Raw genomic sequence first — 22,192 nt, 5'->3', positions numbered from 1 at the left:
GGGGGGGGGGGGGGGGGGGGGATTAGCCTTGTCTGAGTAGTAACACGCCCCTACCCTCCCTAGTAATTCAGAAAGCAGCTCCCGCCTCTTCTGAGTACTTAGCCCTCTTGGACCGGAGCAGGCATTGACCCTTGCCATTCAGGAGATTAGCAAGAGCCCCCACCCCAACGTGTATTTTGAAATAAGCTGGAGAGGCACATGAGGATTGTGTGTGTGTCCCCGCGGGCATATTGGGTGGAGTCAGACCCTTCCCTGGGCTGGGGTGGGCTTGAAGAGCCGTGTTTGGAGCCAGTGCGAGGTGCTGATGAGTCAGCCCACGGTGGGGAGAGCTGGCTTGGAGTTAATGTTCGGGTCATGGTGCCCGGGGAAGGCGCACTGCAGGCAGCACCCATGGGGGTGGGGGACTAGAGGTCATTCTGCCCCTGGAGGGGCCAGGAGGAGGGCCCTCCGCTGAGAATAGGAATGCTTGCCGCTTGTTCCCTGGGGCTGGGGAGGTGGGAAAGCACAGGGCCTGCACGGCACAGAGCGTGAGTACCCCTTGGGCTGGAAAGGTAGCCCTACAGAAGTGACTGGTGTGAACCAGGTGGTGGAGGATGGTGAGGGAGTGGGAGGCCCGGAGCTGGCAGCCTGGCCTGGTCTGGGTTGGGCCCCGGACACACGTCTGCCTTGGCCTTCCTGAGCCTCAAACAGCTGGGCTCCTCACATCTGCCTACTAAAGAGCTTGGTTAGAGGGTTATATTGGCAGATGGTCCTGTTTGCCTCCCAAATAGCTCCCTCACCCAACAAGCTACCTTACCTGCAGTTTCACCATTTGACATTCATTTCTTTGAGCTTAATATTTTAAAGGGCATCTTGCTGAAGTCCTTACTGTACTTGCACGCACTTCTGGGAGGTGAGGGCCTGGTGGAGCCTCGCTGCTCCAGCTGTGGCCTGTGGACCCAGCATCCGCATCAACTGGGGGCTTGTTAGAAAGAAAGAAAGGCTTTTGGCCCATCCCAGAACTCCTGAATCAGGATGTGTGTTTGACAAGATCCTTGAGTGATTTGGGTGCTCAGTAAAGTTTGTGAAGCCCTGGTCCACAGTACCTTCTAGGGAATGAGTGTTTCACAACCTCTCGGAGCCAAAGGAGTATCACCTAGGGCAGTGGGTAAGAATGTGGGTTTGAGAACGCACTGGAACTTCTTTTCCTGGACAGTCACGGTAGGGTTGGGTGACAGTTCACCAAAGCTGGCCCCTCGGGGCCATCCCCTGCTAGTGTCTGTGTTTGGGGGACCTTTAAACAGATTCAAGTAGCAGCTCAGCCTTCTGTGCGGTTAAAATGTTGCTGTGTGTGCTGCACATGGGCTGGTAGAAAGTGGGCACAGGGCAGCGGTTCTGGAAGCCGGATTTGGTGCTCTGCCTCTAGGTGGCCTGGGGCTGCGGAGGTGTTGTCCCTCAAAGGGAAGGAATTGAGTAGCTGTCCTCTGCTTCATCTGTCCCTCCCAGATGGTGGAGTGCCCCCTTGAGCACACCCGTGGGGTTCTGACCCCTCATCTGGGCAGTGAGCTCCCACAGCATGGGCTGTCTCTTACTCCTTGAATCCTCAGGACCCCCCACCCTGGTAGACTCGGGGCTCATTGGCCGAATGCGCGATTGCCAGGTGATTGTTCCACTGCCTTCTCTAGCCCCATTGTTAACTGATCATTAACAGACTGGGCATTTGGTGCGCTCATAACTAGTCGTCACTCTTCCTGTTGATCACTTTCAAGACTGGGCGGCTTTGCCAGTCTTGCTGTGTTTGGGGCTCCAGGCATATGCCCTTGGAGTGGAGGTCTCAAAATCACGTGCCTGCGGGGGCTAGGAGGCAGACAAAGAGAACCACAGCGCCAAATGTGGGATGACAGGGAGTTGTGGGCACCATAAGAACAGAAGAGCCCAGGCACCGTAGGAAAGGGGCCACTGTGGGCAGAACCCATCTCTGCGACAGAAGTCAGGATCGTGGTTGCCCTGGGGTGTCATGACTAAGACTCAAGGTGTGCTTCCTGAATGCTGGAAATTTCCATATCTTGAGCTGAATGTCTGCAACAGTGGTGACTGATCATTTGTGCAGAAGAGTCAATTCAGAAAAATTGGAGCATTTATGGGCCAGATTTATTTTGGTTCAATATGGAAATAGCTTTATTGAATCCCATAGGGCAGAGAATGCATATTGTTACCAACTTTATTGATCAGAAGGGTGTCTGTGGGAAACTTGGCGTATTTAAGAAGTAGCCACATGGAGACAGTGTTCTAGTCTTTCACTGTGAAATTTAATCCGGACCTGTCACGGGGAATGGGGCCGGCCACTGCTCCTCCTTGCTGGTCTGTGTATTTGGGTCTCAGCTTTGGTGTTTGTGAGCGACGGTCTCACACCAGCAGTGAATGTCCGTGTGGCTCAGTGTTTTGACAAGGGGAGTGGGAATAGCAGACACTGTCCTCGGCCTCAGGGACCTCAAGCTGTGTCACTAAGGGGAACATGGCAGGCTCACGTTCCGCATTCGTATTTTGTACATTTCCTTTGTGTAGTCTAAATCCCATGCAAGTGTTGGTTATTATTATGACTGTAAAGCTGTTCCCTTCCTAATTTTTGTAAGGCAGCTCGGAGGCAGACAGAGCTGGGATTATACACCAGTGTGTCCGCTCTTCGGCTCTGAAGCCTTGGTCTGCCATGTAGCCTTGCCCGGACCTTAGTTTTCCCATCTGGTAAATGGGAATAATTTTCAGTTACCTTGTAGGCTTGTTCTCAACGTGAATAAGAAGAAAATTGTGTAGAAAGCCTTTTGTGCAATGCCTGGCACAGAGCACACATGCAAAATGTAGTAGCTTTTATTATCCCTGTTGATTTAGTCATGTGTTAGGCACTCTGTATTCTAGCCAAGAGGTGAAACCTCCCCTTATTTTGAGAGCTTGACAATCTGTAAGTTCATAAATTGAATTCTGCCTGAAGGGGTGTGTGTGCGCGTGTGGTCGTGATTTTTAATTTTGAATTAGTTACTAACAACATTAAAACAACAGCATTTTTGCATAAAAACCTAGATTTCTGGCATCTCTGACGGGAGCTGGCAACGGTGGGTCCGTGTTCCCGACTGGCAGTTGCTGGTTGGTGCCGACGTACGGCCGCCCCTTTTGTTTACTTACGTTTTTATTTTAAAAATTCTTTGACGGAGGATTACATGCCTCCGACAAGATAAGCAGATCTTAAGTAGAAGTGGCAGACTTTCGCAGATGCGTACCCCACGTGGACGAGGTGCATTCCCGGGGCCTTGGCAGGCTCCCGCACGCCCCCTCCCAGGCAGGGTCATCCCGCTCTGGAAGCGACCACCGTCCCCACTTCACTCAGACTTTGGTCACACATCTGAGTTTTGTCTGAGGGCCTCCTCCTTGTAGATTTAGGCGAGCTTACGGCTTTCGGTTCTCCACAGGCCCCACTACTCCCTATTATCTCACATTTGACCCCCCTACTCATTTGCCCTCCATCCTGGCCCCTTTAGCCATTTGAGTGTGGGACCTCCATTCCAAGGACTGGCAGCATTCTTAGAAACTAACTGAGGTTCAGAGTCGGGGAATGGGCTTATTGTAGGCCCTCTCCCTTGGTGACGGAGATCTGGGTGGTGGTCAGTTGGGCCAAGCCTTGCTTCTCCTGCCCCAGCATGAGGTGTGGGAGAGGCCAGGCTGGCTGTCATCCCTTGGGACCCTAGCAGCCCCGCACTGGGCTCTGCAATCACAGTCACCCAGAGCCTCCCTAGGCCTGATCGGCCTACGAGGGAGGGAGCCTTTTCTGGCCCATGCCTTCCTGGAAATACATCTTCCCCCAGGCAGGCAGATAGTGGCGCTGCTTTTGTCTTTAAAGGCCGTGCTCCATTTGGAGAGGACCTGAGATGCCATTTGTGACAAGGGCCCTGAGTACCACCTTGATTGTCTCTGTTTCTGAAAGAAGGCTGTAATTTGGAAGCCAGTGAAAGCGAGGGAGGGAGGGAAGTAGAGGAGACAGCGAGAGAGGGGGAAGAAAGAGAGAGAGAAAAACCCCCAGGGTGGCTGGGACCATGTCTGGGTATCCATTTGTGTCACTGGTCCTGTCTGCAGGGGATGCTGGCTTTTCCTGGCTTCTAATTAGGCAAGCTGTGGTGACAGAACTCTGCGCCAGACCTCTCTGCCCGTTGTACGGAGGCCTGTGGCTTCGTATTAGAAGGGGATCTATGGATGGAAGGCCACCAGGAAACCAGCCTATACTGGGCAGTGGTGTGGAAAGTCCTTGCGGCCCCATCCTCCTTTGTGTTTTAGGGTCTCGCGTGCACTGTGCGGGAGGCCCTTCATTCAGCCATTCAGTTGGCCAGTGTTGAGCATCGCCAGTGTACCAGGCTCTACCTAGTTGCTGGGGATTCATGCCGAGAATACACAGCGGGGCTGGTCACTAGAAATATAATGCGAGCCACAAAGGCAAACCGCAGGTGTGGCTTGGAATTTTCTAGTAGCCACTTTAAAAAGTTACAAGAAATAGGTGACATTATTTTTTTTTAAGATTATTTATTTATTTATTTGACAGAGAGAGAGACAGCCAGCGAGAGAGGGAACACAAGCAGGGGGAGTGGGAGAGGGAGAAGCAGGCTCCTAGCAGAGGAGCCTGATGTGGGGCTCGATCCCAGAACGCCGGGATCACGCCCTGAGCCGAAGGCAGACGCTTAACCGCTGTGCCACCCAGGCGCCCCAGGTGACATTATTTTTGATAATCTATTTTATTTAACCCAGTTCATCTAAAATACTATCATTTCAACATATCAGTATAACAGATTATTATTTGTTGTATATCTCACATTAATTTTTTGTACAAGTCTTTGGAATCTGGTGTGTACTTTGCATTTAGAGCCCATCTCAATTTGAACTGGGTACATTCCAAGTGTTCAGAGGCCACTTGTGTCTGGTGGCTACTGCACTGAACTGGGGGAGAAAGTCGAATAATAAAGACACACCCAAGGCATTGACAGATAGTCCTGGGCGCTGCAGAGAAGACAGAAGGGGCAATTGACGTGCTAAAGGCAGAAAATAGAGTGATTGGGGGAAGCCTCTCAGAGGATGGGAAGATGTGGTCCATCCCCACGGACCTGAGCCCTGGCAGGCTGGGGGGAGGAGTGGAAAGGGGGGGGATCCATGTGTCCACTGGCAGCCTCCCCCATCCCCCACAGCACGCCAAACCCCATACTTACTGAGCATGGGACACTATGTCCCCTCTCCATAGAAGACCCGAGTGGAGTGGGCCTGGATGGTTACTAATATTTTAGAAAAGCACTTTATCTCTGGGGTGTGTATGTGTTTGTCCCCCCCCCCCCACACACATCTTCTCTGCATGCTTTCCATGAGAAAGATAAGGAGTAAATTCATTGCTGCCCATTGCTTTTTATGATGGAGAGTTTTCAACACAAGGAGGGTGTCAGCCTGGAAAGCTGCCGCCCTGTGGAGCATTAGGGATTGTGTCCTCTGCGGGGGAGGAGAAGGGCTGGCCTATCCAAAGTAGGGGGGCTCGGATGCTGTGGGGTCGGGGTGCTCTGCAGACCTGGAGGCTTGTCTCCTCTCCTGGACTTGGGGTGGGAGGAGGGCTGGGGGGTGGATCCTGGGGCTTGCTGTCTGGATTTCAGCTGTGATTGACCTGGGCCAGGGTGAACGGTCAGGTGCCTACAGCATCTAGACAGCTGATGTTACGAGACAGACTGGCTGGGCAGGTGCTGGGGCAAAGTGCCCATGCTCCCCCTGTCTGAAGGGGGTGCCACCGCTTCCATTTTCACCAGAGCTTGTCAAGCAGGAGGACAGGACAGGTACGGCCACAACTGACTTCCAAAAATTATCTAGAAGTGCAGATTTTTTAAAATGCAAAATTTTGTTATTTTAAATGTTAGCAACTAATTCAACATTTAAAGATACCACGAGGCTATTCATTTATCAAATATTTATGGAGTCTTTACTGGGTGCCAGGATCTGTTCTAGGCCCCTGGGGCCCAGGAGTGGCTCCTGCCTTTGTGGACTGCATATTGTAGGGAGGACCCTTCAGCAAGCTGCCTGTGGCCTATGCACGAACAGTTTATGTGTGACCTCTGTCGTAGACTTAGGGTGTCAGGACTGACAGTAATAACTAGAAACACTTACTAAGCGTTTACCATGTGCCAGGCCCTGGTCTGAGTGCTTCACATGAAGTGCCTCCCTTGCTCCTGATAATGGCCTGTGAGATAAGCACTGCCGTTACTCCAACTTTACAGATGAGACACCGGAAGCACAGAGAGGTCAAGCACTTCACCCAAAGTCACACAGCAGGCAGGTGGTGGGGTAGAATTTGCACAAGGCAGTCTGACTCCTTCAGCTTCGGCCTGTTCTGGGCCCCACACTGCACTTAGAGAAGCCCAGAGCCAAATCCCTGACGATCTAGATGGACACCGAGCTCAGAAAGGACACGTGACCCACCTTGGGTCTGCACAGAGGCGGTGACGGGGCTGCGCTCTCAGTCCAGCCTGTGTGTGGGTTCAGTGCTGTCCGGGCTTCACCTATGAGTGCCCGCGCTTTGGGGCAGGACACTCAGGTGTCTACAGGCTTATAAGAGAGTGAGGCCGGGCAGGGATTTAAGCATCCGTGGGCATGACCCACAGAGCCTCTCACAGCTCAGGTCATCTGGCCCGACCAGGTTGCCCCCATCGGGGAGGGCCATGACTTCAGTGGTCTCCGCACTTGCCTGGACCTGGCCACCCCAGTCGGACCCCCAGCTCTCCCTGCCCGTAAAGCCAGGAGTCAAATGCAGTAAGTCTGGTGATTGAATCCCCGCCCACATTTTCCCTCTGCTATTGGCCGGGCTGGCCCACGAGCTGCCCTCAGTGTTTCTGGCCAAGGGTTAGTCCTAGAATGATCTCGGCTTAGACGCTGCTCCCAGCCCGCGTAGCCTCACTGGGGGACCATGGGGGGACCTTGCAGCTCTCCTATATTGGTGTGTGCCCGGGAACCGTGAGGCAGAGAGTTACGTGCGAGTTGTGAAGCAAGACACTCCCAGTGAGTGTGTGAAGACTTCCGTCACTGTCCTTGTGCGGATTCAAGGGCTCTAATTCTCTGAGTGACAGTTTACTCATCTGTGAAGTAGGGGGAAAATCCTTCAGGCCAGTCCACCGCACTCAGGAGGTAGGGGACTCTCGAGAGATGCGTGAAAATGCTTGGCAGAATGTATTGTGATACCTAGAAACTGCAATCAATCAATCAATCAATATTTATTTATTATCACTAGGAATGAATGACTTAAACTATGTGGGATTTATAAGACCTGCGCGGATAGCTATTGAAATAACACGAAAATCTCTAAACCCAACAGCAGTATCTTCAAATAGTTGACTGACTTATGCCCACCTTATCAATTTGATACCCATCTTTTGGGGAGAGTGTACAAGTCAGCAAGTATTGATTAAGCACCTACTGTTTGCAGGACACACTGCAAGGCACACTCAAGTACAGACGTGGAGAAGGCATGGGCCCTTTCCTCCCATGGGCTCCCACCCTTGTTGGGAGTACCATATCTGGGACAGCCGATTCTGGGTATGTGGGTGGGAGGGGTGGAAGGGGGGGGCCTGCAGTGCCCTTTGGAAATTTTAGCATCTCATGCCTGACTCAGCCAAAGTGCTCCTTCTGTGCTCTTGCTCACTGACCCCAAAACACTCCCCTTCGCCTGAAGTACGGTATGACACCCGGGGGCTGAGTTCGCACGGGGAAAGCTGCACCCTAACGGGGGGACGGGAAGGGCATGGGGTGTAAACAGTGGGGATTGCCGCAGGCTAGACTTGCCAGGTGGCTTGACCTGCCAAGCCGAGCCCGAAGGCTGTTGGAAATTGGAGCTCAGGCCGGAAGAAGGGAGCCCATGAATAATACAGCGGGAGGGAGGCTGTTAACTAGGTGACCTGGTTGCACCTGTGTGTTTCACAGCTTCCCCCGGGGTGGGACGTGGAGGGCCTGGGTGTCAGGGAGGGCAGAGGGAAATGGGAAGGGCCAGCTGCAGACCCAGCGTTTCTGTTTCCCTTTCATCTGTCCGGCTCAGAAGTGTTTTTTACTGACAGGGCCCTCTTGTCCTGACTTGGGCCCAGATGGCCTGGGCTGTGCGTGTGCGCGCGTCCTCACACACAGGTGTGCTGATGCTCTGCACCTGGACAGCCCGCAGCAGTGGCCGCACGTGGGGGTGGGCCGTGTCCTATGCCCTGTCCCTAGGCCTGGTCTCCAGCGCTGTTTGCTGCACCGGGCGTCAGGCCTGGCCCCGTCTCTGGCACGGATGTGCTGTGTCACCTTTGCTAGGGTGGCCCCCTCTCTGGGCTCCTTCTGGTTGCCGTGGACACGAGATGGTTTTGTCTCCCCGGGCTTTGGCCTCCAACAAGGGAAGCGCTGTTCCATGTAAGTTGGGGGGCGGGTAACTCGGACTTTATCTTCGAGTGCTGTGGGGCCTGTCATTTTAAGTGTTCACCACTGGACCCGGCTACAGCCACCCAGACCTGGCACAGAGGAGCCTCTGGACCCCCATACCTCCTAGGAAAACAAAGAACGTCTCTGGCAGGAGGAGGGCCTCTTCGAGACAGAGCAAAGGGCCCGTGCTTAAACTGCAGCAGGAGAGCTCAAAGGCAGATTCAAGAGGAAACTGGTTATACGATGTGTCAGGCGAGGGGTGGAGCGTCTGAGACGGTAGAATTCCTTCCCAGAGGAGGCTGGTTTTGCCTCCAGATGAACCATCCTTTCCAAAGCCCTGGAAGCAGAGGACCCTTGGCCAGTGCCTGGGAGGGGAACAGGGGCCCTCATCCTGTACCTTCTGTTTGTCCTGAGTGTGGTCAGCAGGGGTCCGATCTCTGAGGAGGGCCCAGGCCCTCCTCCACAGGATAGGGACGGAACTTGCCCCCAAAGCCACGCTTCGGCCCCAGCCGGCTTCCCCAGGCTCAGGAGCCCAGGCCCAGAGGCCGGGCCTGCCTGCTGTTCTTTAGTTGTAGAACTGGGCCTTCAAGACGTTACACACCTCATCCCTGTCCACACACACGTAGACGCATTTGCCAGCCTGGAAGAGCTGGGGAGCCTGTCTTCATTTGGGCTGCATCTTTGTGGTGGAACCGGGGCTCCGGGCACCAGCCTCATAGGTGGACCTATTGCTGAAACAAGGGGAATGTTTCTGAGTCAAACTACCCAGGGTCGAGCACTTGCTCTTCCAGTTCTTAGCTCTGTGGCCTTGGGCAACTTAATCAATCATTTTTTCTTTGTTTTTTTCATCCAGAAAATCAGGATAACAGCAGTATCTACTTCACAGGGTTACTGGAAGGAGTGAGATACTGCAGGGAAATCCTTAGAAAAAGTGCCGGCCGCATAGTAAAGGCTCAACAGATGCTGCAGTCAGGTGTCATGATGCCGCTGTTATTCTCAGCTCCTACATTCTGGAGGCTCACAGTCTTTCAGGCCACCTGGGGGTGCCAGGAGTAACTCTCATACTTATGAGGAAGGCTCTGTAGGTTCAAAGGAGATGGGGGAAGTGGGCAGTCTTGGAAGGCTTCATGGAGGAGGAGGCCCCCTTGCCCAGAGCCTGTGGCTTCTCTCTGTGCCCACCAGCATGGTGCTCCCATAGTAGGAAGAGAGGCAGGGCAGCATGGTGGTGAGTAGCCCTGACGGTGCCAAACCAACTGGGACTTTTTTAGTCAACTTTTTAATTGAAGTATTACACATACAGAAAAGTGTGCAAATCGTACAGCTTCAATTATTACAAAGTGACCACTCCCATGTAACTGCTATCCAAACCAAAAAAAAAAAAATCTATCTATCTACATATCTCAGAAGCCATCTCCCTGTCATTAGTCCCCAAATGCAACTCTTACCCTGACTTCTAATACCATACATTCATTTTGTCTGTTTCGTCTGTGTAGTATGCAGGTAATCATGCAGTCTATTCTCTTTGTGGTGTTTTCTCTTATTCAGCTTATTGGTGAGATTCATCCTGTTGTGTATACTTACACTCATTCATTCTCATTTCTCTGTAGTATTCCATTGTATGACTGTCCCACAGTTTACCCATTCCGCTGTTAATGGACAATTGGGTTGCCTCCAATTTTTGGCTATTATAGGAAAGGCTGTTATGATTGTTGGTTATGTGTCTTTTGACGTACATATGTGTGTATGCAGTTTTGTTGGGCATCTTTGTCCTTGTACCAACGCAAACTTTACGGTGTAATTCCTATAGCTTTATACATGTAGTCTTGATAAGCTGGTGGTGTAAATCCTCCAGCTTTGTTCCTCTTTAACATTTTTGTTTAGGTTCTTTGCATTTCTATATACATTTTAGAATTGGCTTTCAAAATTCCACAGAATCCCTGCTGAGATATGATTGAGATGCATCAAAAATATGTAGGCCGATTTGAGGAAAATTGACATTTTTACAATATTGAGTTTTCTGATCCACAGACAAGATAAGCTGATCCATTTACCTGGGTCCTAATAAATTTCTTTTAAGAAGGCTTTTTAGTTGTCTGTGTAGAGGCTTTACACTTCTTTTACTAGAATGATTTCTATGTGTTTTACGTTTTTTAATCCCATAACAAATGATATTTAAAGATTTTTTCATTTCTAGTTATTTATTTCTAGCATGTAGACATACAATTGATTTTTACAGTATTGCCCTGAATCCAACAATCTTTGCTGAATTTACCTATTAGTTCTAATTGTTTATAGCATTTTTTATTTTTTAACATATACAATCATATTTTCCAGAAATAACCATGTTTTATCTTCCTTTTCAATACTTTTTTTTTCTTGTCTTATTGCAATGGCTAGGACTTTCAGCACAATATTGAATAGAAGTGGTGATAGTGGGCATGTTTATTTTGATTGCTGCATTGAGGAGAAAGTTTTCAATATTTCACCATTAAGTGTGATGTTTGCTGTAGGTTTTTTGTAGATGTCATTTATCAAGTTAGGGAAATTTCCTTCTATTCTTTTTTCCCCAAAATTGTGGTAAAATATTCTTGACACAAGCTTTACCATTTTAATTATTTTTAAGTGTACAATTCACTGGTATTAAGTATGTTCATCATGTTTACAACCATCATCACCATTTCCAAACTTTTTATCATCCCAAACAGTAACTCTGTAAACTCTGTGCCTTTTAAATAATAACTCTCCATTCCTTCCCAGTCCCAGCCCCGGTAGCTTCTATTTTATTTTCCATCTCTATGAATTTGCCTATTCTAGGTATCTCATATGTGTAGAATCATACAATATTTATCTTTTTGTGTCTGGCTTATTTCACTTAACATAATATTTCCAGAGTTCATCCATGTGGTAGCATACGTCAGAGTTTCATTTCTTTTTAAGGCTGAATATTGTCCAGTTGTATGTATATGTACACCATGCTTCGTTTATCCACTCATCTGTTGACAGGCATTTGGAATGTTCCCACTCTGGTTACTGTGTATAATGTTGCTATCAACATTGGTGTACAAGTATCTGTTTGAGTCTCTGCCATCAATTCTTTTGAGTATATCAAAGAGTAGAATTCCTGGATTATATGGTAATTCTGCATTTGAATTTTTTGAGGAACTGACATACTCTTTTCTATAGCAGCTGCCCGATTATATATTCCCACCAGCACTGCACAAGAGTTAAAATTTCTCTGCATCTTTACCAACACTTGTGGTTTTTTAAAGATTTTATTTATTTATTTGAGAGAGAGAGAGTGCACAAGCAAGGGGGAGCAGCAGGCAGAGGGAGAAGCAGGCTCCACGTTGAGCAAGAAGCTCGATGCAGGACTTGATCCCAGAACCCTGGGATCATGACCTGAGCAGAAGGCCGACACTTAACCGACTGAGCCCCCCAGGTGCCCCTTGCTTTTTGATAATAGCTACCCTGATGAGTTTTAAGTGGTATCTGATCATGGTTTTGATTTGCATTTCCCCAATGGCTAGCGATGTAAGTATCTTTTCATGTGCTTATTGCACATTTGTATATCTTCTATGGAGAAATATAAGTCCTTTGCTTATTTTTAAATTGGGTTGTTTGTGATGTGGTGGTTATTGAGTTGTAGGAGGTTTTTATGTGTTCTCAATCCATTGGCAGGTATATGATTTACAAATATTTTCTCCCAATTCCATAGGTTGCCTTTTTCACTCTGTTTTTAGATACACAGAAGTTTCTCAATTTTGATGAGGTCTGATTTATCTTTTTTGTTATTGTCCCCACTTTCAGTGTCACAGCCAAGAAATGATCACCAAATCCAATGTCACAAAGATTTTCCCCTAAGAAGTTTATAGTTTTAGTTCTTATATTTAGGTCTTTGTGGTTTTTATTTAATTTGTAAATATGGTGTAAGGTAAGAGTCCACCTTGATTCTTTTGCATGTGAATATCCAGTTTTTCCTACACCATTTGTTGAAAAGACAGTTCTTTCCCCAGTGAAGTGTCCTGACACCCCTGTCAAAAATATATTAGCCATGTGCAGTGGCTGATTGCTAGGCTCTCAATTCTGTTCCATTGCTCTATATTCCACATCCTTAGTTTTTGATGTAGTGTTTCATGATTCACTGTTGGCACCTAACACCCAGTGCTCCATGCAATACGTGCCCTCCTTAATACCCTTCACCAGGCCAGCCCATCCCCCCACCCCCCTCCCCTCTGAAGCCCTCAGTTTGTTTCCCAGAGTCCATAGTCTCTCATGGTTCATTTCCCCTTCTGTTTACCCCCCCTTCATTCTTCCCTTCCTTCTCCTACCAATCTCCCTGCTCTTTCCTATGTTCCACAAATGAGTGAAACCATTATGACAACTGTCTTTCTCTGCTTGACTTATTTCACTTAGCATAATCTCCTCCAGTCCCATCCATGTTGATGCAAATGTTGGATAATCATTCTTTCTAATGGCTGTGTTCTTCTTTTTCAAGATTGTTTTAGTTATTCAGGGACCTTTTGAGATTCCATATAAATCTCGGGATGGGTTTTTCTACTTCTGCAAAAAATTGCCATTGGGATTTTTTGATAGGGATCACATTAAATGTATAGAATGCTTTGGGTGGTATCATATCTTAACAATATTAAGTCTTACAGTTCATGAACATGTAATGTCTTCCGCCTATTTATGTCTTCTTTAACTTCTTCCAGCAATGTTTTGTAGTTTTCAGCATACAAGTCATTTGTCTCCTTGGTTAAATTTATTCCTCTTTTGTTCTTTTTGATGCTATTGTTAATGCAATTGTTTTCTTAAATTTCTCTTCAGATTACTTACTGCTAGTGTATAGAAATGCAACTCATTTTTGCATGTTTATTTTGTATCTTGCAACTTTGCTGAATTTATTCATTACCTCTAACAGCATTTTAATGACATCTTTGGAGTTCTCTACATAAAGATCTCGTCATCTGTGAATGGAGATTACTCTTTCCTATCCAATTTGGAGTTGGAAATTTCTTGCCTAATCACTCTGACTAGAACTTTCAATACTATGTTGAATGGAAGTGGTAATAGCAGGCATCTTTGTTTTGTTCCTGATCATAAGTTAAGTCTTCAGCCATTTAGTGTGATGTTAGCTGTGCGTTTTCCGTAGACGGCCTCTTCCGTTCCTTTTTGCTCAGCATTTTGTCATAAATGTGCATGGCATTTTATCAAATGCATTTTTGCATCTATTGCGACGATCATACAAGTTTTTACCTTTCTTCTTTGTGGCAAATTACATGGATTGACTTTCAAAAGTTAACCAACCTTGCATTCCTGAAATAAATCCAACTTTGTCGTGTTGTATTATTCTTTTCATAATCCTTTAGCTGCTAATAGAAAAGCTACAACAGCATGTTATTTTGACTATCTTTTGCATGGTATGTGTGAACTATTACTATTCTGCTTAAGATTTTTTTTTAATCTCTGTTCATGAAAGAGATCAATCTGTGATCTTCCTTTCTTATGATATCCTTGTCAGATGATGTCATGAAGTTATACTGGGCTCATGATACAAATTGGAAACTGTTACTTCTTTTTTTGTTTTTCTGCAGGAGTCTGGATAAGATTTGTGTAGGTTTTTATTTTTTTTTAACTTAAATGTTTTAGAAAAATTCAATAGAGAAGCCATGTGAACTTAGATTTTTTAGTGGGAAGGTTTTTGATTACAACTTCAGTTTGGAAATAGGATTATTTATATTTCTATGTTTTTGTGTGTCAGTTTTGATAAATTATATTTTTGAGGATGTTATCCATTTTATATAAATGTTTGAATGAATTGATATAAAGATATTCATAGTATCTCTTTAATTGTCCTCTTATTTTGTACTCTCTGTGCAATCTATAGTGATACTTTCTTTTTCATTCATGATATTGGAAATATATGTCTTCTCTCTTATATTCTTTGATATCTTGCTGATCACTAGATTCATCAATTTCGTTAGTCTTTTCAAAGAATTGCTTTTAGTTTTACTGATTTTTGTCTATTTAATTTTGTTTTTATTTCATCAATTTCTATTCATCTCCTCAGGAGATGAAAAAAATTCCACTCTCTTTGAGTTTAATTTATTTCTTAAAATTTTTATGTAATTAGATACATAGATGATTGTTTTTAAGATTTTCTTCTTTTCTAAAATCTGAATTTAAGGGTACACATTTTCCTCTATGCACAAAATTTATATGTCCCATGTTCATTATTGTATGGTTCGAAACATTTTCTAATTTCTGTTGTAGTTTCTTCGTTGATTAATGGGTTTTGATCTGTTTTGTTTAGAAGTGCATTGCTTCATTTCCAAACATTTGGGGATTTCCTCTTTTTTTTTTTTTCATGGTTGTTTTTGAACCTAATCTGTTATGACCAGATAACATACTTTGAATTATTTCATTTCTTTGAAACATATTAAAAGTTACTTTATGGCCCAGCATGGTGGATTTTGGTAAGTTTTCCATCGCCTCACAAGAAGAGCATTTATTCTGTTACTGTGTGCAGTGTTTAATTTTGTCAATGAGGTCAGGTATGTAAATCATGTTGTTTAGATGTTGGTATCCTTACTGATTTGTTGTCTGCTTTTTCCATTGATTTTTGAGAAAGATGCATTGAAGTCTTCCATTATGATTGTGGATTTGTCTGTTTCCCTTTCTAGTTTTGTCAGTTTTTGCTTTATGTATTTTGAAGCTGTGTTATCAGGCAAGTAAAAAATTTAGAATTGGATTATCTTCCTACTTTCCTTATCTTCAGCTGCTTTCCTGGTGGATTTATCCTTCCATTATGTTGAAATGTCTGTCTTTGAAATATCTATCTTCATCTCTGGTAATCTTTGGTAGCTTTTTCCTTAAAGTGTTACTTGTCTGCTGTTAGAGTAGCTATGCTGGCTTTCTATCGATTGAGTTTGCACAGCCATAACTTCTTTTATCCTTTTGCTTTCAGTGCTTCTGTGTCCTTATATTCAAGGTGTATCACTTATAAGCATAATGTAGTATTTTAAAATCTAGTCTGATTATCTTTGTCTTTTAAACATTTTATTTTTTTAAAGATTTTATTTTTATCTGAGAGAGAGCATGAAAGAGAGAGAGAGCAGGAGCAAGGGGGAGGAGTAGAGGGAGAAGGAGACTCCCTGCTGAGCAGCGAGCCCAACATGGGGCTTGATCCCAGGACCCTGGGGTCATGACCTGAGCCCAAGACAGACGCTTAAAGACTGAGCCACCCAAGCGCCCCATCTTTGTCTTTTAATTTGAATATTTACTTCATTTATACTTGATGTAATTACTGATATATTTTGGTTATGGCTACTATCTTAATAGTTGTTTTCTATTTGCCCACCTATCTATCTACCCCTTTTTACTACTTTATTGCCCTCTTTATGGATTCCTTGGGTGTTTTTTATTATTCAATTTTCCCCTCTATTAGTTTATATACACAGTCCTTTAGTCTTCACGTAGCAGCTACTCTGGAGATTATAGCCTGCATCCTTAACTTACTGCAGTCAGCTTTTTACTATCTCTCGGACAATGCTGGTCTTTAGAACACTAACTCCATTTACCCCCTTTCTTCCTTTTCTGTTAATGTTGCTATGAGTTTTAATTGTGTGTATATTTTGCATTCCACAAGACACTATTATTTTTTTTCCTGTTAGTCAGTAGTCATTTGCTTACATATTTACCCTTTTTGATGTTCTTTATTCTTCACTGTATTTCCTATTTTCCTTTGGAATAATTTTCCCATTACCTACAGATCACTCCTCTTACTGTAAATATGTTGTTTAACTTTCTGTCTTTGTTCATCTGGAAATGTATATATTATACCATCACTTTTAGAGGGTATTTGTATTGAATATGAAATATTCTTGTCACATTTATAGATGTCAATCCATTCATTGTTTTCTGACTTCTATAGTTCCTTTGAAAAGTCAGGTGTAAGTTTTATTAGCACTTTTGAAACTAATATTTCTTCTCTCTGACTTATTTAAAAAATTTTTTTGCCTTTTGTTTTCAACAGTTTTATGTTGATTTATCCTCCTTTGTATTCGTAGCATTTATCTAATCTGTGGCTTGATATGTTTAATCAGTTTCAGAAGATTGTTGGCCAATATCACTTCAACTATTGCTTCTACCGTACTCTCTCTCTCTTTTTTCTTTGGCAAATTACACATGTGCTAGATATTTTCACTGTATCTGATGTATCTCGTAAACTATTTTAAAAATCAGTTCTCTGTGTGTATTTTTCTCTCACTCGTCTTTTCTTCAGCAGTGTCTAATTCACTGTTGAACCCAACCATTAAGGCCTTGATTTTCATTACTTTATTCATTTTTTGGCATTTCTTGTTCTTTATTTTATAGATTTGAATTCTCTGGTGAAATCATCCATATAGTCAACTGTTTTCTTGACTATCGATCCCTATAAAATTTAAAGCTTATATTTGGTAACTCCAGTATCTGGGTTACCTGTGGGCTTGTTTCTATTCTCCGTTTTCTCTCTTGGTCCTGTCTGTGGAATGGTTGGTAATGTTTTTATGAACATTGGTGGTTTTGTATGAAAACCTGCAGAGGCTCCGGTGCTGCTGCTTCCTTTCACAGAGGACTCACCTCATCCTCCACAGGCAGCAGAGCAGCCTGTCATCCGAGTCTGGTCAGGACGGAGCCGACTCAGGCTGGATCGAAGTCTTTCTAACGCTTGCTTTACCTGTGGTTCACGGACACTTCTGGAGCACCTCTCCAGGGGTCTGTTAACCGAAGCCTGGGTGTTAACTAAAGCCACTCCTTCTACACTCCATTTTTGTCTCCACAATAACATGAGTCAGCTAAACACTCCATTCTACTGTTCAGCTGCTTTCTGCTTGGCTCCTTAGCTTCTTCTCTCCAAAGCTTAAGAAACAGCAAACGCTTTGAGGGGAAAATTGGTACTGAGTGCTGAATTCACTTCCCGATGCCTCCCTTCTCTCTGGGATCTTGGTTCCTTAAGTGCTGGCTGCCTTTTTCACCCCGAAGCCCAGTTTTTATTTCCCCAGACTCACAGGATAGCCAAAATTCTGCTGGCTTCTCCACTCTCATTTCTTGCCAGTGCCCGGAGTGGAAAGGAGGCTCTTAGAATGTTGGGCTTATCCCCAGGAATTTCCTTTGTCTCTGGACTTTTGCGTCTCTGGTTGCGTCTGCCCTGATACCTCTCTCGTGCTTTCAGACGTTTTTGGGTCCCGATTTTCCAGTCACATTGGGATCATCGATCTGCTCCATGTTGTGCCTCGCAGGACAAGGCGGAATGGTGCCCAATTGGGATTTGAATCCCTGTTGACTGTTTAATGGCTGAGCAACCCTGGGTTCATGACTTCTTCTTTTAGTCTCCATCTCATCATCTGTGAAATGGGGGTAGTAGTAATTGGCATCCTTTTTATCAGATGGTCGTGAGAATTAAATAAGCAGCACAATGCTTGCTGGATAGTATGTGCTCAATAAATGCCCACTCTCACCATCATCACCACCAGCATCTTTGTCCTTGTTGCTATTGTACCGTGAAGTGAGTAAAAACTCCAGGGAGGGGTCTTGGGGTCCACAGTATGACCTGAGGGCGCTGAGGGTTAGTGTTTCTCTGCGGCGCCAGCATGGATTCAGCCACCCACCCTCTCCCCCTGCCCCGCAGACGTGCCCACACTCTCCTCCGCTTCCTCGTCTTCTCCCCGAAGTATCAGAGCAAAGCTTTCTTCTTCGCAGGACTGGTTCTCGGGTGGCTGGTGCTGCTGGAATTGGCTCTCGGGAGAATGAAGTGAACTCGAGGGAGGATGAAAATGAAGAGGCATCCCTGCTGCCCCCACCCTGCCCCTGCTCTGTGTCATCCTCAGCCCATTAGAGTGCCCACCCCCGTGGCAGGTGGTATGAGAAGGGCACTGGGGACTGCGCCCTGGCAGAGACCTTTTCCCCAGGGAAAGCCCCTAACCCATAGGAAGAGAGCGTTGGAGGCCACCCAGATGTGTAAAGCCATTTGAAGTTTTGTGTGGTTTTTAATTCTCCTAATGTTCCCCCCAACATTCTATCATGAAAATTTCCAAACATGCAGAAAAGTTAAAAGATTGTACAGTGAACACCTGTATCCCCACCAGCAGGATTCTTCAGTTTACATTTTGTAGAATTTCCTTTATTCTATGTCTGTCCTTCTATCCATTCCCCAAACACCCATCAGATCACTTTTGGGGGGATGTGTTTCAAAGTGAGCTGGGAGCATTAGTTCACTTCACCTCTCAACACTTTTTTTTTTTTTTTAGATTTTATTTATTTATTCAACAGAGATGGAGACAGCCAGCGAGAGAGGGAACACAAGCAGGAGAGAGGAAGAAGTAGGCTCATAGCGGAAGAGCCCGACGTGGGGCTCGATCCCATGACACCGGGATCACGCCCTGAGCCGAAGGCAGACGCTTAACCGCTGTGCCACCCAGGTGCCCCTCACCTCTCAACACTTGAATATGTGTACCATTAAGTGGTCAACTCACATAATTTTCAAATTAAAAGTAGGGATCTGAAACTTTTAATTTAGGCACGAGAACAGCTTTCTAAGGGAAAGTGGGCCAAGAAGGGAAGAAGGTGGTGTCACCATAAGAGTTTCACCCGGAGGACCCAGGACGGGGATGGTGAGGCTGACGGCCCCGCTCGCCAGCCGGGCTGCTGGGGCTGTCCCAGCCTCAGTTGGATGCCTCGCACCGAGCAGCTCAACTGAGGCGCTCAAGAGGGGTTTGTTGAGTGAATGAATGACTTGCTTGGAAAAGCAGCGTTGACGCTGTGTGGCTCTGGAGGCCAGAAGCCCAAACAGGGAGCAGAAGTTTCTAGGAGGCAACCTGGGGTCCATTAGAAGAAGTTTGTCTTTCTTTCTCTTTTTTGAAATACCAAATTATCTTGCAGTTTATTTTTTCAGATGTATTTTTGAGTCAGTCATATAGCACGTGTAGAAAATTCAAAAGGCCCCAAACAGAATATAGTGAAACATCTCTCTCCCACCTCGCCCCTCCAACCACCTAGGTTTCCCTCCCAGAGGCTGTCACTTTCTGCTTTCTTAGTGTCCTCTCCAATAGTCCACGCGCTCATGTCATACGATGACAATGGTACTACCAGTGTTAATAACATTTCTTGGGAGCTTACAGTATCTGGGCTTGCATTCCAGGTATTTTACCTGCATTACATTTGCTCTTCACAACAACCCTGTAAGGGAGGTACTATTCTTATCTTCATTTCAGCGATGCAGGAAGCTGGGGCCCAGAGAGATGAAGCATCTCAGACCAGCTCACACACCTCTCTGGGTGGTCATGGTGTGTCCTGCTCGTCTGGCTGCTCTCTTGACCTCCTCCTCTACTCCTTTCCACATTTCTTGGTCCCAGCTTTAGCAAAAGTTCCCTCCAGTCCCCTGGTAGAAGTATACTTAACAGTGCACCAGACTGGCTGAGTAGGTGGTGAGCTCCCCGTCCCTGGGGGGCATTCAACCAAATGACTCCTAAAGGCTTCTCCACAAATAACGTTGTTATGTTTTCCCCCAGCTTTGGTTTTTGCCTGCGACATCTGTCCGTCGCGTCTCGTGTTTTTAGGGGTCACAGGTGCTCACCTTGCTCCCTTGAACCCCCAAAGAGGAGTCCTTTCAGCATCTTGTGAGGCAGGATGAGGTTTGCCCTCCCCAGCCTGTTGGCAGGAGGCGGTGGGGAGGCTCGGAGTGGGCAGAGGGTGCTGCTCAGGCACAGGAAGCCCAGGTCCGCCAGGACTGGCTCTCCGGGCGGTGTTCCTGGCGCTCTGCCCGCACCCGTGCTGAGCCCGGCTCTCCCTCTCCACGCCCGGCCTGAGGACAACCTGTGTGCCTGGGGAGGGGGGTGGGGGGCATCTAGGAAAGAGCTGAGTAAAATTCTTCACTAGGAACAAATCTCATTTTCAAGAAAGTCTTGACAAAATGAGGCATTAAATTACAATATTTCGGAGAGCGTCGTAATTCTATTGCAGACAGCCCTTCATCATGGAATCTGAAAGCTGGGAAAATACAAAACTCATTAGATTAAAATAAACCACCTACTGCTCTGGAGAAAAGCTTATTTATCAATATCAATTTACTTATGATTATTCTGGCCTGCAATTTGTTATTTTTAAGAATTATGATTTGTGTATTGCTCATACAGATGTGAAATATCTTTTTCTTAAATTGAGTATTTTTAAAAAGATATCCTTGCCCTTAGTAAAGGTTAAAAACTGGTCACTGGGGAAGGGTAGAGGGCGGTAGGGTCAAAAGATAAATTGAAAGTGGCTGGGGTGGGGGATGGTGGGGAAGTGGGTATGTGAGGGGCTGAATGGAAGCAGTGGTGGACAGAGTGACCTGCAGTCACAGGATGCCTTCAGGCCTTTAGAAGGTGCTTTTGGTCCCATAAGAGGAAGGGCACCCTAGTTAACCAAGCGATCCATAAGATAGAATGTATCCTGCATTGAGTAGTGAGCTTTCCATCACTGGGGGTATACAAGTCCCAGTTGAAGTTCTATGCGGGAGGATGCTGTAGAGTAGAGCGGTCAGATGAAGAGCAACTGTAGTCCAGTCTTGGTGTTCAGTGATGCTCTGAATTGCACACAGTGGATCTGGAAGGTAGGTCAGGGCGGGGCAGCCCTGTAGCATGTACGAGAGAGAGCCCTGGGTTGGGTGTTAAAGAACATTTATCTTGAGCTCCAGGCAGCCCTTGCTCTGTGGCACCAGGGAAGGAGTTCCATTTCTGGAGAGTCTCCAGGATTCAAGTCCAGCTGTTCTCACTTTCTGCTGTTTGAGACCCTAGTCTTACAGTCAAATTACAGATTCTCCCTGAGTCCCAGTTTCTTCATCTGCAGAATGGGTCGGTTAGGCCCCTCACAGATAGTGCTGGTGATTTACGAAATCAGAGAGCCTCGCACGTAGTGGGTATATTCAGTATGTGCCAATGCTCTGCCTGCCTCCATCCTGGGGCCTCAGTTTCACTTTCTGCAAAATGGACAGCCTGCTGAGGTTCTCTGGGTTTCTTCTGGCTCTAGATTTCTGCCCCAGGTTTTCAGTGTGAGGAAGGAAGGTGGTTGAGGGAAGGAGCTAGACCCCTGGGGTCTCGAGGCTTCCACAGGCCTGTCCAGCAGCTCCCAGCACGTTGAACCTCTGTCATGGCTGCCTGCGCTGATGTGGGGCTTATCTGCTCAAAGCACCGGCTGTAAGTACTCCGTGTGCGCGCCTTGCCTTTGGGAGACTGGATCCCCATTTCGTAGGTGGGGAAGTGGAGGCCCAGAGAGAAGAGGAATAGCATGCCCCTCTGCTTCCCCCAGAGCCCCCACCCCTGACTCCTTTTCCTGTGGAGCTCTGTGGACTGGGGGGAGCAGAGAGAAAAGCCTTCAGAATTCTGGGGAGCGTTTGGCATTGGGACACCCCTGCTGTGGTCTCTGGGGGAGGAGTTGTGCTCTGGTCTTCTGCTGTCCCTCCCTCCTGTCCTCCCTCGCTTCCTTCTCCTGCTTCCCTTATTTTTTCGGCGCGTCATAGTGAACCCCTCCTATGCTATGACAGCCACTGTGTTAGGCTCTGGAGCCACCGAGGCCAACAAGGCCCTGACTCCAGGTGAGTTCAGTGTCTGGTGAAGGAGACAGACATGTGCACAGAGGAGTACCCAAACAGGGAAATCTGTCTGTCAGGGGCACAGTGGTGTGGAGGAAGGCCTGCCAAAGCCCAGCAGATGAAATCAGAGAAGACTTCTCAGAGGAGGTGATGGCCAAG

At 46.4% G+C, this 22,192-nt stretch overlaps 1 protein-coding gene across 1 annotated transcript in view; it reads right to left on the bottom strand.

Moving 5' to 3' along the window:
* LOC121101181 (transcription initiation factor TFIID subunit 4-like) overlaps positions 1-811 on the bottom strand; it is a 4,325-nt gene extending 3,514 nt beyond the window's left edge. The window contains exon 1 of the mRNA XM_040623781.1: positions 797-811. Within this exon, the coding sequence (XP_040479715.1) occupies positions 797-811 (15 nt within the window). The remainder of the gene's footprint in view (positions 1-796) is intronic.
* Between the last annotated feature and the right edge of the window lie 21,381 nt (positions 812-22,192).

This window comes from Ursus maritimus, unplaced genomic scaffold (genome assembly GCF_017311325.1).
Source record: "Ursus maritimus isolate PB19 unplaced genomic scaffold, ASM1731132v1 scaffold_7, whole genome shotgun sequence".
In the NCBI taxonomy this organism is placed as follows: domain Eukaryota; kingdom Metazoa; phylum Chordata; class Mammalia; order Carnivora; family Ursidae; genus Ursus; species Ursus maritimus.
The sequence above is the reverse complement of the archived record's forward strand: the minus strand, read 5'-3'. Positions and strand labels throughout refer to the sequence as shown.